The following is a 16,804-nucleotide window of genomic DNA, read 5'->3' on the forward strand; positions in this document are numbered from 1 at the left end:
CTTATGAAAACACTGGAGAAGTGATGGTGATAATAGATCACTTGGTAATCAGTAATTAATGATCAATAATAGCTGACAACTAACAATTAATAATCACCAATTTCTTATAAAGAATGAACAAGAATAAATAAATGCTCCCTCATTACTCAATTAGTTTGGCAAAGCTCCGACTGGACTCCTCTCCAAATGAGTGAAATTTTTTTTTCTCAAGTGATACAAACAAATAAACAAAACAAAACAAAAAATACAAACAAGAGGTGAAAGAAAAGTCTAAAATAAATAAAAGGACATTAGTAAAAGTGACCCCGTCCTCGGAGGGAGGGGACATATATACAGAACTGTGTGGTGAAAGTCAGTTTACTGCACTTGAGTGTTAAGTCCAGTGTTAGAGTGAGTTCTAGTCCCGCCCCAGGTGCCCCTGCTGTTATACTAGTGTATAAGACTTTGCGTAGGGGTTGCTGCTCTGTTTCAGATGTCCTCTGGAGTCCAGCAGGGACTCCTGGGAGGTGCTGAGCTTGGCTGCCTGGGCCAGCTCTGAGCCCTCTCTGTGGGGGAGTGTGGCCGCTGATCCGGGTTGCCACTGGGCCACTGGGTCCCTGCTGGCCTGAGGGGCCTCTGTAGGTGTCGGGGGCGCCATCCGAGAGGGCCGCTTCAGCGAGCGGCTCTTCTGGGGCTCAAGGCAGGCTTGACCCATGGCCGCTCTCTCCCCACTAGCTGTCCCCCTAGATGACCCCGAGCAAGACATGCCTCGGTTTAACAGGAAGTCCATGCGCAGATAGGGAGGAAGGTGAACCAGCTCGCCCCCTGAGGGACAACAAACACAGAGCAGGGTCAGTAAGACGACAGACACTCCTGAACAACCTCACCCTGTTCTTATCAGGCTAAAATAATCCTGCTTATTCTTTTCAGCCAAATTACTCTTCCACTCCTGTGACATTGAAGGCGTGTGGAATAACTGGGCAGTCTTATTTTGAAATGCACAAAACACCAAATCAGCAGTAATGCACTAATGCATGCGCTAATCAGGTAATGGACAGTTTCATTCATGTGGATTTACATTATAATGGCTGGGATTTGCTCACACTATCAAAACGTTCCTGTGCCTTTTAAAGCAGATATCGCTGCCTTTCTTTTTTGCCACATTTATAATGAATTTTTAGACAATGCTTCTGCATCTGTGTCCAAGTTGTTTTCATTCAGATTCGACTTGTGGTTTCACTTTAAATAAGACGACTATCAGCTTGAATGAATTCACTGCTGGTGTTAATATTAGGGGTAAACATTAGAGATGTTGAGCAGTTATAGTTTCAGGCAGGCTGACGTGTGGCCTCTGGACAGCTTGGCCTCACCCGGTCTGTGAGCCTTGGGCACGGCCATGTTCATAACCCGACTGACGTCCTGAGGCTTGGGTGGGGAAGCGGTGAAGCGGCAGATGCCTGATTCGGATGGTGTGCTGGAGGTCAGGCTGTCGGTGTAGTCGTTGGTGCCTGCCGTCATCTGCTCTGACGAAGTGTCAGAAATGAAGCATTCGGTGATGGTGAATTTGGCGTGTCGCAGCTGCTCCTCCATCTTGGCGTGCTCGTAGGCTCTGGCGAGCTCCTCGTAAGTGGAGGAGGCGCTCTCTGTTGACACCATGCTGCTCCGTGCACGGTCTGGATCAGGCCCAGAGTTAGTGGAGTGGATCATTGTTAGAATTAGTGCAATGGCATTTTGTGAAGGTTAATACAGGTGCTATGCTGTTAGACACGTAGGGTCACACAGAGCAGCTCTGTGTCATTTACCTGTGTCCTGAGATGGGCTGACGCTGTAGCTGTCACTCTCCTTGTCAACAGAGCCTGCCACTCTGGGTGTGGGCAGCCTCCAATCAGTGCTCAGAGTGTGAGAGGAGACTGGCGGGTGGGGGCGGTTTAGGGTCCACTGGCTGGCGTACCTGTTGCGAGCAGCTGGGCCAGCTTTGGCTGTGCGGCGGGCTGTCGGGTCTGAGAGCGAGGCAGAGAAACGCAAGGTATTTAAACAGGTCGAGCAACAACTTGGCTCAATGAAATGGTCATGATTACAACAGAAAAGAGTGGCAACAGTATATAGTCTCTGGGATTACAGTGGATTTTCTTCTGCGTCACTATGCAGACTTTGATTACTAAAGTAATAAAAACTAACGGTGAGCTCACTGCATGAGAGCTATTGAGCCAAATTTATTAACATGTTGCACGAGTGTAAAAAAAGTGTTGTCAGTATTTATAAAGAGAGCACAGTGAGAAGATTGCATGTAAGAAACGGGAGGAATTTTAAAATCAAGAACTTTATCTGATTCACTAATGTTGGCGGTGCACAATTTACCACTAACTGTGCCGATATCACAGCAGCTACTGCTGCACTGAGACGGCATCGCAGAGATTTAAGAGTGTGTGGATTACCAAGATTACCAAGTCACCCAGTTCTAAATGTGACCCGGAGCCTCGAACCTGAAGGAGGTCATCCAATGGCAACAAAACGTCGTCCAACTTTTCGTGCTTGTGGCATTGAGTTCAACATACTGTGGCTTCTGTGGCAGTAATTCCACAGTGGGGTTCAAATACAAAGGCTAAAGAACAACCGAGGGATGATGGCGCTGACTTTAAAAGCTGTCCTGCAAATAATAGTTTGTGCAGCCATCCTGCAGCTATTTATACCTGATAATAAACCAGCTGAAGTCTATTTGTGGAGTGGATTTCATGTAAATATAGAATCTGTAGTGAAACCGCTCCACAAGGAAACACCTTATTGACTCCAGAACAGCAGGCATGGCAACAGCACTGTAACTATGAAGCAGCATAATGTGGCGTATGAGTGTGGCAGCAGTCTGCTGAGCTTTTCAATGAATCCTCATAACTTCCAAAACAAAAGGCAAAGTGACAGAGGGAAGGTTCATGAAAGGAGAGAGTTCTGGGAAAATAAAAGGACACATAAACATTTTAATGTATTATGAAGTTAAAAAAAAGAGTCCGTACTGGACTTACTAGTTCCTGGTCTGGCATCAGACACGTCTACCAGTGGACCAGTGGCCTGGGAGATTGATTGGTAGTGGACAGTGTGGGTGACTGTGGACGACTTCTGCTTCTGTGTCTCCCCGAAGTCGTTGTCGGTCAGTAGCACAGTGGACCTGTCATCTTTGAGACAGCAGCAGAAACAAACTTAGCCTGCGCGCCATCGTACATTATGTCCTGTGTCACCAGTGCTCGCTGCGTGCTTACCAACAGTCTCCATGGTGTCTCTCTCCTCGATGAGAAGCTGGGCTCTGGGGATATCGATGTGCATGCGGAGCGTCTGCTGCTGTTTGTTAATTGGCTCTGCTGGACGCGTGTTTTTACTGAGAAGCACAGAGCAGATGAAAAATGAGTGGAAGTAAAAAGATCTGTAATTGCGTCTGTGTGCATGCTGAGGTAAATGATGACGGCTTAATGAAGATGTTACCTCATGAGCATCTCAGCCAAGCTTTTTGCATCTAGGAAACATAAAGAGAAAATGTTAGAGGCAAGCACGTAGCAGATTTGGGAAACCCGCCCATCACGTGCGGGGACCCCCATCATCTCACCTCTGAGCCTCTTGAGCCTCTGCTCCCTCCTCCTCCTCCTCAGCACCAGAAGGCCGATGAAGATCACGACGATACCCACCAACACGCAGGAAATGGTTACCATCATCTTCAAACCCTCACCGCTCCCAGAGTTATCCTCGCTCACATTGGGCGCCTTCACTAAAGGTGCGATGGTACCTGTGCAGAGGTCATGTGACAGTGTCAGGAGACACAACCTGCATGACAACCCCCTGATCTGTCTCTTTAAATGAAAGCTACTGAATGAATCCTAATGAGTAAAAAAAAGTCAAGAGCATTACAAATTTTGTGTTTCACCATAAGCTGCTGCCCTTTCCTAATCGTTGTGCTTGACCTTTGTCAAATTGACACTAATGCTTTGTTCTCATTTCGCCCAACTGTACCTCAGTACCAATGAACTCATCCTTCACAGCTTAATGCTCACCCCCACCCTCTCTTCAGCAGTCGCAGAATGTGAGTGAGGGAGGAAATGAAGTATTTGTTCCTCAGAAGTGATTGTGGTAGAATACTGCTGAGCCCCTGGTGTGCAATATGAGCTGGTAATGCTGGTATCCTTTATCTCAAAGGAGATCAGGAGATTATTTGATTCTTGTGTTAGAATTCAGAGGGCTTGTGAAGGCGGCGTCATCATGAAAGCCAAGCTGCAGCCACTAGATTTGGTATGAAATGTGCTTTTTATTGCCCGATTTGTCAAAGGCGGCTCAGTCTCCTTGAGCCTGGAGCTCTGCCATTAACAGAAAAGGTAATTTATTCCTCTTTGCCTCAAACTCTCACACTTAGTCAGACTCTTAATGCTATAGTTACTGAGAACTTATGGCTTTTATCACCAATTCCCTCCTAAAGTGTGAGTGTTCACATGATACTACCTCTGGAGCAGCCAGTGAATCACGCAGCTACAGTACCCTGCTGGTTTCAGTAGCCCACGACAGACAATCACTCTGCTCCCTGTGAAGAAAAGAGTGGGAAACAGATGGTCTCCTGCCACCATGTGAACTCACTGCCATCATAGCTGAGTGTTCCAAACTTGACTCTCTTCTCGGCATAGCCGGCGCTGTTGTAGACTTTCATCTGCAGTTCGTACCAGGTGGCCTCCTGCAGGTCGTAGAGGACGTAGCTCTTGGTGAGGGAGGTGCGCTGTGCCGTGGTCCAAGTGGGCGAGTCTACCGGCCGATACTCCAGGGTGAACGAGGTGATCGGGCATCCGCCGTTATTCCAGCCGTTCAGGTTGAGCTTGACTCGAGTGGCATTGATGCTAGTGAAGAGCTCCTGTTCTTTAGAGTACTGAGGTTCTGTGGGAAGAAGGAAAAATAATCAGCATTCAGACACAAAATTAAGAGCTTAAGACGAAGTACACCTTGATTAGACCTGCTTTTGCATTCACACAGTCTTTATTCTTTGTTGCATACGTTCAACAAAGTGCTGGAAACAGGAAACCTCAGAGATTTGGACCCATGCTGGCATTGGCAGCTATCGTGATAAGGAAGCCATTTGAGTAAACTCACTGTCAAGTTCATGAACTTTGTGACAGAGTGCATTATTTGCAGGAAGGATTTACCAGTGACTGTGTGTACACTTAATCAGATGCAACACATTCTGTGCTATCACTTTATTTTCTAAATCAGGATGTTTTCAGAAACTGAAACCAAATTCAAATTTGGTGGATCTGTCGAGCGCGCTCTGAGATTTCACCAGGGATCTGAAACCTGCACAGGCGGCGGTCTGAAACCTGAGCGGGTGGTAGGATCTGGGTGTCCTGGTAAGAAAGTCTACAGCTGAGGAGTCCACAATGAGAATTTATTCTCCAGGGTGAGACTGTCAGCTCAAGCCCCGATGAGGGAGTGCAACCTCCTGAATTGCCACTGAGCCATTGTGTGTTTGCACAAAGTACACTAAAAAGTTGTTTCCATTGCTCCAAAAAATGAAAATTAAGTTAACACACCGGAGAAGATCCAGGATAATTAAAAGGCAATGATCTAAAAATAACTGCAGTCTGCTCATGCATGAGAATTTTGAAGGATCGGTCTGGTTTAAATCCAATAAGGTTTTGGCTCTTCACAGGTTTGATCACACCGTATATATTATTATTTCTCAGGGAAAAAAGTTAAAACCTCTTTGACCTTTTAAAACGTGTTTATCACTCCAATCATTTGCTGTATTGTTAAGTATTTTAAGTTTACTTTTAAATAAGTGTAGGCTGCACAACGACTAACCTGTAACATGCCCCTTAAAGAAGAACAGTTCATACCTTTCCCATGGGTCTTTGCTTCAATGATCTCACTGATGCGTCCGGGGCCCACGGCATTCTGGGCGGTTAGGGTGAACTTGTACCAGGTGCCGCATTTGAGATTCTCTAGCCTGTAAGAGCGCTCACTTGGACTGATGGCAAAATTACCCCACTGTTCACTGTTATCCTCTGAGTACTGCAAGATGTAGCCTGAAGGTGGCACAGATGGAGACATGAATGTAAATCAAATGGTAAAAAAAGCAGTGACAGAGAAGGACAGGCAGAATTTCTCTGACCTCTAATGGAGCTGCCACCGTTATCTCCTGGGATCCAGGAGAGGGTGATGGAGGTGGTGGTTGTCTTGGTCACTGTGAGGCGAGGCTGGTCAGGAGGAACTGAAGGAAACAGCAGGATTTAAAGAAAGAAATCTAGCACTGAAAAAGATGATAACGTGTCATTCTTTTGTCTTTCTGCCCATGTTGTAATTCTCACCTTGAACCTGGAGGTTTAGGACAATCTTGTCCAGCCCAAAGCTGTTACTGGCCACACATGTGTAGTTCCCAGAATCCTCTGCTTTCACTGTGCGGATAACGAGGCTGCCGTTCGTATGGACGCTGCGCCGGCTGTCAATCACAACGGGTGCTGGGGTCCCGTTGCTGAGGCAGAGATGCATTTACGATTAACTTTCAGCTTCTAGTGTGCCACACAGACACTGGATATTTTAAGGAGACAATATCCACAAATATTCAGCTGTGAAAAGATCCTCAGTGATCCTCAGTGATTAGTATTTTACTCACATCTCCTTCAGCCACTTGATGGTTGGTGAAGGATCACCAACTGCCTTACAAGGCAGCAAGATGTCCCTCATCCAGGGGGTCGTTACGGTCCTGTTGAAGGTCAGGATCCGAGCCGGAGCTGCAAAAACACACAACTGATCAGCCTGCAGTGAAATTCAAAGACATGTGTTCCTGTTTAAATATTTCAGATGGAGAATTTAACTTAAGGTGTGCTCACACATGTCTAACCTGACAGACTTCTTAAAGAAACTAGTGAAGAATACATTTCTGTGACAATTATTGCAACTTTCTACAGGGGAGCAATAGAAAGAATCGTAACTGCAAAGATCACAAACTGGTATTAGATATGCACAGTGCAAGACCAGAAAGCTCTGCAGCGGGCGCTTAATATAGGAGCTGACTCCAGACAATAAAGACCTGTTGGTATATGCATCAGCTTATCTGCGTTTACAGAACATGCAACATGTTCCCAGGGCCAAATGCAGCATTATTCCCATTTAGTAATGCTCCTTGTCTTCAGAGTCATTTTTACCCAAACTGCACATTTTACGCATCCACTTTGCACTTCGAGCTCACAAACGTGATACCAGGCAACAGAGAGCTGTTCAGCATTGAAAAGCACATTTTATAAGAGAGTAGCTCCACCGACCCTCAGCCATGGGTTTGACAGTGATGATCTCGCTGGCATTTCCACGGCCCGCAGCAGTCACTGCAACAACCCAGACGCTGTACTGACGGTTTTTGCTCAGGTTGGGGATGCGGTAGAAGAATACATCTGGGGCCGCCTCAAACTCACTGCTCACCTGGAGGAGGGAGGACGTTCATAAATGACTCCAGTGCATAAAAAAACACTCAGGGGTAAAACTACACATGCTGATGTTTTCTATTGAGCCCAAACCAGTAATGAACAAATATCGTGTTTGCACCCAGCTGGACTGATGCTGTCCACGACCAGTTCTCAAACAGCTCAAACTATACTGGCCAGAGTTCACATTTATTCACTATCTGTGATTTTTTTGTACACCTCTGCAAATGTTATAGTTGTTTAGGTGCTACAAATATTTGTGTTTCACATGTTCATGCCTTGTGTGTACACACATCTTTAGGACACATCACATATTTACAGTTTCTTGTGTGATAAATGCTTCAAATAGTAATAAATAAATGGTTCTAAATGTCCTGATATGCAGGGCTATGAAAACTTAGGGTGCTGTAGCATTATGCTGAGCAGGTGTAAAGCTCTTTAAAGCTAAAGAAACCCACACAATTACTAATTATTTCTGTTTTTTTGTAAACTTTTGTTTTTACTTTACTTTTACTGTAATTATTAAACAAACATAAGTCATCTTTGCTTCGAGCCGAAGCTCCAGGTTCCTGGTTATCTTCCTGGTTAGCTAGCTCTAAAACCGGAACTTGAATTAAAAAACGAACAAACAATGTTGCAACAATGTGTAACAGTGTAACATTGTCTTTTTGAATGATACTTTGTTGATGTGCTTTACCGTGGGGTGTGGGTTGGAGCAGAAAACGGTGTATTTCCTGATGATGCCGTTCACTTTGAGAGGAGGAAGCCAGGACACGAACACCATTGAGTTGGATGCAGCTGCTGCCTTTACCCCCGCCGGAGGACCGGGAACTGAAAGCATGAGATAATTTAGTTGATATACTCCGTACATTAAGCTAATATTAATACTTGAAAGATTTTTATGGCTCTTTTTACACTGATTATACAGCTAGATAACAGATGGCCACATAACATATTCTCTCTGCTGCATGCGAGACTTACTGCTCTCTACTTAATAAGTATATTTAGGATCCTGCCTCATTTTTATCCCAGTAAAATACTGTTGGTCTAGAAAAACTGACATTTAGTGTAAAGAGGGGAGATATTGTAATTCCTTGAGGCAGTGAGTCAAATTCACTTTAGCACAGATCTTAGCATAACCTGACCATGAAACAACCTCTATGACAGAAGCTCGCTACAACCTGACAGCTGCCTTTTTATTTGGAGAGGTGACTTAATCGGCCTACCGTCCTCCTTGGTGCGGGTGTAAATCTGTTCACTGCGGACACCATCACCAGCTCTGGTGAAGGCCAGCACCTGGATGCTGTAGTTGGTATATTTCTCCAATCCATCCAGCTCCAGTGAGGGCTTAGAGGTTGTCACGTTCCTGATCTCTCCGAGCTCTGGCCAACAGAAAACAGAAGAAGATGAGTTTGGAGAATAGTGAATAAATCAGCGTGGTGTCTACACATCTCTGTTCACTTCTGACATGTTAAACTGTTTATGTTTGACTGGATCAACTGGAAAAAATGAGACTGAGAATACGGTAACTGCACATATAATGTCTGTGTAGGCTCTCACTCATCCAGGTCATGGTAATCTAAGGACCTTGGAGACATCTTCAGGAAACTTAAAAGTCTTTCTTTGTTAACCTAAACAGTTATATGTTTAGGTTCTGAACTTGTTTAAATTCAGATTTATCCTCTAAACACACTGACAGCAGTATTAAATCGGGCTTCAGTATATGTAAGAATATTCTGGTTCCTGAATAATTTTTGTGGAAAACAAAAATCCCCATAATGTCTCCTGTTGTAAATAATCCCGTTATGTGACAGGTTGCCACTGGTCCAAACATGTGACTACTAAAATATAGAGGCTCAAATACATAAAAGTAATATCAGGCCTAAGCGAGCACAGCCTGAGATGATTTCATATTCAGTCACAAAATTTAAACAAGTCTGGATCCAAGCGTACATGGTTCCCTCAGCTCTTAACTTCTGGATTATCAACACCTCAATGTGTCTGTATTCCTTCACCACAATGTGTTCTCGTCCACAGTTCTAGTTTTTCATTTCACTCCAGAGATCTATAACGGACCCCCAGCTACTGCTCTTCTCCTCATTAAGGAGGAGAGCGTTTAAAACACTTGAAAAACACAATAGGATGTACAGGTTAACCAAGACTGTGGTTGTCTGTGTCTGGCCCACAGTCTTCATATCCAGGAAAAAAAATTAAAAAAAAAAAAATTAAAATCAAAAATTATGTTTGCATCAAACTGGAACCACATCCTGATAAAGAAAAGTGACAATAATCAGAGGCCCGTATTTTTCTGGTGCCTGCAACTGCGAGATAACTGCAGCTCTTCCGTGACTTTAATTGATTCGAACGGTGGATTAATTGTTTTTCCGAGCCAAAAGGATATTTGCAGATGGTGTGATGACTTGCTGCTGTTCATTGTTTGACATAATTGCTGAAGATAATAGTTTTTGGCTGTTTAGGCTGTTGGTCAGACAAAAGAAGCAATTTGAATATGTTACATTCTAATTTTTTAACTGTTTTGCTGACATTATGGAGAAAAAATAGACTGAATAAGCAGGAAAATCACTGGCAGAGTATTCAAAAATTCAGTTCTGTTGTCTTTTAGAGTTTAGATACTTTGATTTCTCTTACTCAACAGAAGTATTTACAAAAAAACAAAAACAAAAACAAATGAACAAAGTCATAACATCCAGTTTGTTCTTGTCCTACAAACTGCAACACCGGCACAGCCTGCACCGCTGCAGGTTCTATAACTCCCTCTGCTGGTCAATGAGATTATTCCATCATCCTGATGTACTACACTTGTCTGGCACTGAGTGCAATAAACAGCTCAATATATTAATTGTTAGGCTGCAGTATATATAAAAAATTAAAAACACAAATATTTACAAATAATAGCATTTTAATGTAGCTTTGAGAATACATTCACTGTTACCATGCAAACTAGCCATGGCTGTCAAGTCTTGAGCGTTCATGTTCTGTAGGCAGGCCAATGTGATGTGACAGTGCAAGGGGCAAAGGTAATCATGCTGTCACAAGCAATCTGGCTGACACTGCCATGCTATGCTGTCCGCCTTCCATCAGCATACAGCCTGTTGGCCAGCAGTGAAGGTTATGCCATGCCTTAAAAATCCATCTGAGTATCTACACTAAAAGCTACTTGTTTCTAATGACCAAGAAAAAGTCACACGCAGTAACGCTTTGAGCCGGCATGTCAGGATGGTAACTTAGAGCACTGCTTAACCTTAGCAATTCTATAAATCTTTTTACACGTGCACATATTTAAAGTAATAGCCTCAGAAGTGATGGCCTGCCATTGGCATCAACAATATCTTGCCCAAGGACATCTCAGAATACTAGGACCACTAAGTCTGCTGTAATTGGGCAACACGCTCCAAAACCACAGTGAAGCTGTCAGAGTGTCCTTGGATGTGGACTGGTCAAGTAAAACTATTTGGTCTAGGCTCAGTGTGGGGATCTAAATGTAAGAAAACAGCGGGCCTCATTCACCGACACAAACAAATCAAATGTTTTATGCACAAATCTTAGCTTCATCCCTATTTTTTTTATCTGTTTGTAGCTACTAACAAATTAGAACATCAGTCCACAAGAATGCAGGAATTACAGCAGATGGTTGTCCTTCCTGCTAAGAGGGAGTTTTTCCTTCCCCACTACTACCGAGTGCTTGCTCATAGAGGTTGTTAGAGGTGCTTAGAGGTGACTGAACAAAGCTGAATTGAATTGAAATAAACAATAAAGACCGTGGTTGGATAAAATAATAGAAATACAAATCTTTAGCATATTAAAATGTTAAATGGAAACATATTAAATGAACAGATGTATTAAATAATTATAAAACGGATGCCCCTTCATCCTTGTTGGATGTTATGACTTTGACCTACATTTCTTGACATTTCTTTATCCACTGACTGCACTTGTGCTAACAGATCAGGTGATCCTTGTCCAGGGAACGCAGCTCTCTCTGACTTGTGGCTTGATCTGGCTCTTAGCTCACACACTGATCCTTCAGACATGCTAGCAGGCTAGGTGTGCCCCCTGCACAGGTGCATCGGACAGGGTTATCCACCTCTGCTCTGATTGGAAGCAGACTCATAGTAGTGCAGATCACACCAACCTGTGTGTGTATATGTTTTCATGAAAGAAATGCTATCAGGAATAGTTTATAATTATACTCTATTTGAGGAGGAAGTGCAGATTTCTGGAGACTGAGATGCATTTTTGTAAAATGCATGTTAATCTAAACTCAGGTTTGCATGCTCTCGTGTGTGTGTGTGTGTGTGTGTGTGTGTGTGTGTGTGCGCGTGTACCTCCATCAGGCAGGTTGGCCCAGTAGATAACCCTGAATCCCAGCAAGTTGCCATTCAGAGCTTCTTTAGGAGGCGTCAGCCAGGATAGTGAAATGACCTCTGGGGAAGTCGCAACGGCCTGGACGTTCTCTGGGGGACGACTGGGCACTGAGTAGAAAAAACCCAGAGTATAAAAACAAACACTGACAACACACGTAATACCCAGTGATCTCCACTAGGTTGTGTTACATCCTCACAAATAGCTGCAACATTAAACCACGCTACCTGGCTCCTTCACAGCTGTGTTTGTAATGCGATACTCCAAATGTATTCGTGCTGTATTTAGATCAAGGGTTTTGTCTCATTTTCTGCGTACAACATTTCTCATTCATTAAAATGTTGATGTGAAACTGCAAATAATAAGAATAGTTTTATTTCCTCCTCTCTTACCGTCCTCCAGTGTGGTAGCAGCCACCTCGGTGGAAGACGGCCCCGTCCCAGCGCTGTTACTGGCTTGCACCACGACTCCATACTGGGTGAACTTCTTCAGATTATCCAACACCAGGCTTTCTGCATTGTCCCCTGTGGTCTCCACGCTGATCACACTGAACTGGTAGTTTCCTCCTGAGCTGTACTCTCTGTAGCCTACCTGGTAGCCTTTGATGGCCCCATTTTGGAGGTGCTTTTTGGGCGGCTGGCAGAAAAATGACAACACTCATTAGAGATTTTCTGGCTGAATTAAATATACACTGTGCTAACGAAGGAGTGCTAGCACACACACAGATAATTTGTCAGTTAATCAGATTTTTTCCACTCATGCTCCTATCATGTGTTGTTCACATCTGGTAATGAAATCCATCTTGTTTGTAACACCCAACCTACCAAAACACAATCAAAAATGCATTAAGGGCGTATTTAGGTCTGAATGGTCAGTACGGGCAGGAAACAAGAAGGTGTAACGATACATGACACCAAGTAGGTGATGCATCCAAATGCATTCCTCATTCTGCTGAAGGAAAAGAAAATGTTGTAATGCTGCAAATGATTTATATTCAAATCATTCTGTTTGTCTTTCTTAATCATTTACTGGGAGAACTGAAGCACCAGCACAAACCTTTTCTTTTTGCTGGTTGAGAGAAAATGTGCACTTTTTTACCATTTAAAGCAGCGGTCTCCAACCATTTTTGCGCCACGGACCGGTTTATGCCCGACAATATTTTCACGGACCGGCCTTTAAGGTGTCGCGGATAAATACAACAAAATAAAACTAGTACCGGTACCGAAAAAAAGAAGATTTATTCATAACACACGTGAAAAGACCCAGGAAAACCGAGTTAACGATAAAAACGATAACAAAATAACGCTGAAAACCGATTAAAAACCCTGAAAACTATACATTTCACACCTGAGCCTCAACTCTCGTGGCCCGGTACCAAACGACTCACGCACCGGTACCGGTCCGAGGCCCGGGGGTTGGGGACCGCTGATTTAAAGCGTAGCAGTGTGCCATTTGAGAAAGCATGACGTGGATGCATGAATTGAATTGCTTTGAAATACAACAATGCAAGCTTTAAACAAGACCACATGTTATTGCACATTGCAAATTAATGGATTCCCCGACTTTCAACTAAGCAGATGAGAGATGCAAATATTGTAACTTCTTCTGAAAAAGCAGAGTAATAAAATATCCTACAGCAAACTGGTTCAAATCCTCAAAGTAAAATAAAGAAACACCTGAGCTGAGCTACTCTGCTCGCTGCTGAGCTAATCCACAGGAGCAGCAGGTTAAATGCTTATGGACACAGTGGAGAGAACAGCACTGGATTTGGAGATAAATCTGTATCTATATGTATACAGCTAAAGACTGCACACATTCAGTCTATGGTAACACACAGGATCAGCTGAACTCACCCTCCATGTGACTCGGATGCTCTGGGAGGAGAGGGCTTCCAGCTGCACATCCTGAGGTGGACCATCAGGAGCTGAGATCATGTCAACGACATAAACGTCTGATTAAAGTGTGCACATCGAACCAACTGAATGAGTGAGGCTGTGGATAAATATATGGAGCTTGTATATGTAGGTGGCTGCTGAGGGTGAGGGGAGGCTGCCAGAGTGGGGAGCACTGGGGGGGGGGGTAATTTCCCTCCTGCTTTTCTCTATTGACCAGAGTGTGACATTTACTACCGAGGCTGCTAATTGAAAAGTTTTGCTTTTAGTGCAGGGTCAGCGTGTGTTCAATAATGCATCAGAGCCGATGGGCTGATGTCACCGGGCTGTTAATGAAGTGACACAGTTGGCTCTTCACCTCCTTTTGCCTCCTGTCTCTAATTCGTTGGTCACACTCTGATTGTTGTCTTTCATCGTGCGTTTTTGCTACACCGAGTTTTGTCTTACTGTACATTATTCACAGTCCTGAAAATCAGATAATTGCGTGCTTGCATTATTTAGTTCTGCAGAGAAAAACAGCACAGAATGCATTTGGCTTTGTGAGGGATTCAATCTCTTAATTCTCACCTGCTTCATCAGTGGTGATGGTGAGCTCATTGCTGGCCTCACTCTTCCCAATCAGGTTCTTGGCAAACATGCGGATGTTGTAGGTGGACGAAGGATGAAGGTCGATGATGGTGGCCTGGTTGAGCTGAGGGGAGACGTCTTTGGTCTTCTGTGCAGTATCCCAGGAGGCTGAGGGGGAAAGGCCAAGTTTTATTGGTGGGCCTGAACTCAAGAGGTCAAATCAGGCTAAGTGCATTAAATTATAGCTTTGAGATTAAATGAATGCACTGATAATTCACGTCTCTCTACTGGCTTAGCTGTTTTCCAGATTGGTATTACACCAGTATGTTGTAATTATGGACTCAAATGAGCTTCACTGTACCTGATTTATTCTTGCTCTCAATATCAAAGCCTGTTATTGGACTGTTGCCATCGAACCCCATCGTCCAACGCAGTGCGATGGTTCTGTCTTTCACTTCTCTGATCTCCACTTCTGGGGGGTCCGGGGGCTCTACAAGGCCCAAAGTTAACTCAGTGTTACTGGAGGATGCATTATTGTGAGGCTTAAAAGGATCTATGGCTTTATTTGAGCATTTCAGTCTGGTGAAGTTATACCTTGTACCGTGAGCTGTATGATTCCTCTGTCTTCACCAAAAGAGTTAATGGCATGGCAGGAGAAGAAGCCGGAGTCCTCCCTCACTGTGGGCATGATCTAGTGGATGCAGAGGAACGACAGGACGTGAATAATGAATGGGTGTAGAATAATACATCTAATGGATGCCTTTTGGTCCATTAGTATTGCCGAAGCAACAAAGTGAGAATAATTGTTGTATCTTTTTATTTTGGGATGTTGCCTCAGCGTAAGGATCTTGGCAGGATGTGAAACATCATTTAGAAAATTGTTTCCCATCGTTTTTGGCTTTTGAATGTTTGTGGCCTTGAATGTAAATGTAAAAATACAATATTCCCTTTGTTCTTATGTCTGTAATGATGTGACGATGCTACAGATTCATCCCAGCACATCCCCATAGATGGCAAACATACAGTATCCATCTTTAAATACAGTCTAACAATTAGATTAGGTTTAAATCTAATTTAACTCACATGGAAACTGCGCCAAATATTAAACCATCATCATACACCAACAAAATATAATCTAAGACTGACCACTTCAGCCTCCTACCTGCAGGGTGGAGATGACTTCATCGCCCACCTCCTTGACAGAAACCACGTAACGGCTGGTCTCAGGGTTGATGATGCGTTCCTCCTTTTCCCAGCGCACCATGATGGGTTTCTCACCGTGGGCCGTGCAGCTCATCTTCTTTTCTTCGCCCTGCGTGGCCAATGTGGTGTTGGGGTAGGACGTGATCATAGCGGGGACTGGTGTGAAGACAAAGTGGAGAGAAAAAGATTTTGTTCGTTTCATTTCACAGGTGACATCGGTACTCTGTAAACACCAGCTGTTGTTCAAAGGAACAACAACTTTTAATTAAGATATTGATATTTTGTATTGACAAGATATTGTTGTGGTATCAGTATTGATATAAATATGTAGGCATATAAGATCTACTGATGCCCGTCTGTTGTATCAATTTTCGAATAAATGTTCAAATGTAGTGTGAGAAAGAGCTTTAAACCAGTATGTGCTTTTATATATATATATATATATATATATATATATATATATATATATATATATATATATATATATATATATATATATATATATATATATATATAAGCAAAAATGTTTAGTATTCATTTTGTAAATTTTATATTAAAATACGATAAAAGCTGAAAGCAAAAATAAATAAATAGAAAAAAACACGAAGCTTCACGTGTGTTTTGTTGAAACAGCAGATATAAAACCTGTAATGTTGTGTTGATGGCAGCGCACAGCTCTGGCGTGCATCGTAGGGTACTAAGTGGTACAGTTATGCTCTAACAACACTCTGAAGACACCACACTAAATGTACACTAACGACATACTGTACATGGCTCATTACACCCACAGCAGAGTGTATAACAACCTTCCACTCCCAGATGCTCTCACACATAAACACACCTCTGCCTGCGCATGCACGCCAACACGTGTGCTCGCTCTCATTTTGCGTCCCCCCCCCCCCCCACATACACACACACAAAGCGTTACTCTGCTGATCTGATGGGACGTGTCAGGCAAGAGGTTGCGAACATTTAAGCCTCATCTCTTATTCACTCTGCCGCCATTTGAGGCTCGGCTCTGGAAAAGAACGCTGATTTATTTTGCATGACAATTTTGCATGAATTTTTTGTGAGACACATTTGGAAAAGTGAGGGGAAATAAATAACCGCTCCGGCTTTATGTAAACGTTATCGTTTGAGAGCACAGCTACTTTCATTTCGCCATGTAAGTGGCTCCGAGGTGGCACGGGGCCGTGTTGTTGACACTCCTGGCACAGTGGGATACTACGCTAGGCGACAAAAAGGAAGGGCAACGAAGAGACTGAGAAGGCTCGGCTCATCAGGTGTGGAGAATACCTGTGTACTGTAAACTTTAAGATATTTTAGTATCTGGCATTTTGTAAA

General features: G+C 43.5%; 1 protein-coding gene across 2 annotated transcripts in view; it reads right to left on the reverse strand.

Annotated features, from left to right (window-relative positions):
• Nucleotides 1-257: 257 nt before the first annotated feature.
• dscama (Down syndrome cell adhesion molecule a) overlaps nt 258-16,804 on the reverse strand; it is a 108,358-nt gene continuing 91,811 nt past the window's right edge. Inside the window, exons 12-33 of one of the 2 annotated variants that reach the window (XM_026181048.1) lie at nt 15,420-15,616; nt 14,852-14,948; nt 14,619-14,747; nt 14,258-14,425; nt 13,652-13,722; nt 12,191-12,434; nt 11,762-11,908; nt 8,642-8,797; nt 8,113-8,246; nt 7,260-7,413; nt 6,611-6,728; nt 6,306-6,469; nt 6,110-6,208; nt 5,835-6,023; nt 4,588-4,878; nt 3,572-3,748; nt 3,451-3,481; nt 3,231-3,346; nt 2,997-3,146; nt 1,782-1,979; nt 1,350-1,652; nt 258-804 (exon numbers count right to left, since the gene is read on the reverse strand). In XM_026181048.1, the coding sequence (XP_026036833.1) occupies nt 425-804; nt 1,350-1,652; nt 1,782-1,979; nt 2,997-3,146; nt 3,231-3,346; nt 3,451-3,481; nt 3,572-3,748; nt 4,588-4,878; nt 5,835-6,023; nt 6,110-6,208; nt 6,306-6,469; nt 6,611-6,728; nt 7,260-7,413; nt 8,113-8,246; nt 8,642-8,797; nt 11,762-11,908; nt 12,191-12,434; nt 13,652-13,722; nt 14,258-14,425; nt 14,619-14,747; nt 14,852-14,948; nt 15,420-15,616 (3,713 nt within the window). In that variant the 3' untranslated portion in view covers nt 258-424. Of the gene's footprint in view, nt 805-1,349; nt 1,653-1,781; nt 1,980-2,987; nt 3,147-3,230; nt 3,347-3,450; nt 3,482-3,571; nt 3,749-4,587; nt 4,879-5,834; nt 6,024-6,109; nt 6,209-6,305; nt 6,470-6,610; nt 6,729-7,259; nt 7,414-8,112; nt 8,247-8,641; nt 8,798-11,761; nt 11,909-12,190; nt 12,435-13,651; nt 13,723-14,257; nt 14,426-14,618; nt 14,748-14,851; nt 14,949-15,419; nt 15,617-16,804 lie in introns of both variants that reach the window. The other variant, XM_026181047.1, reaches the window with a different exon arrangement.

Source organism: Astatotilapia calliptera, chromosome 10 (assembly GCF_900246225.1).
Source record: "Astatotilapia calliptera chromosome 10, fAstCal1.2, whole genome shotgun sequence".
Taxonomy (NCBI): Eukaryota; Metazoa; Chordata; class Actinopteri; order Cichliformes; family Cichlidae; genus Astatotilapia; species Astatotilapia calliptera.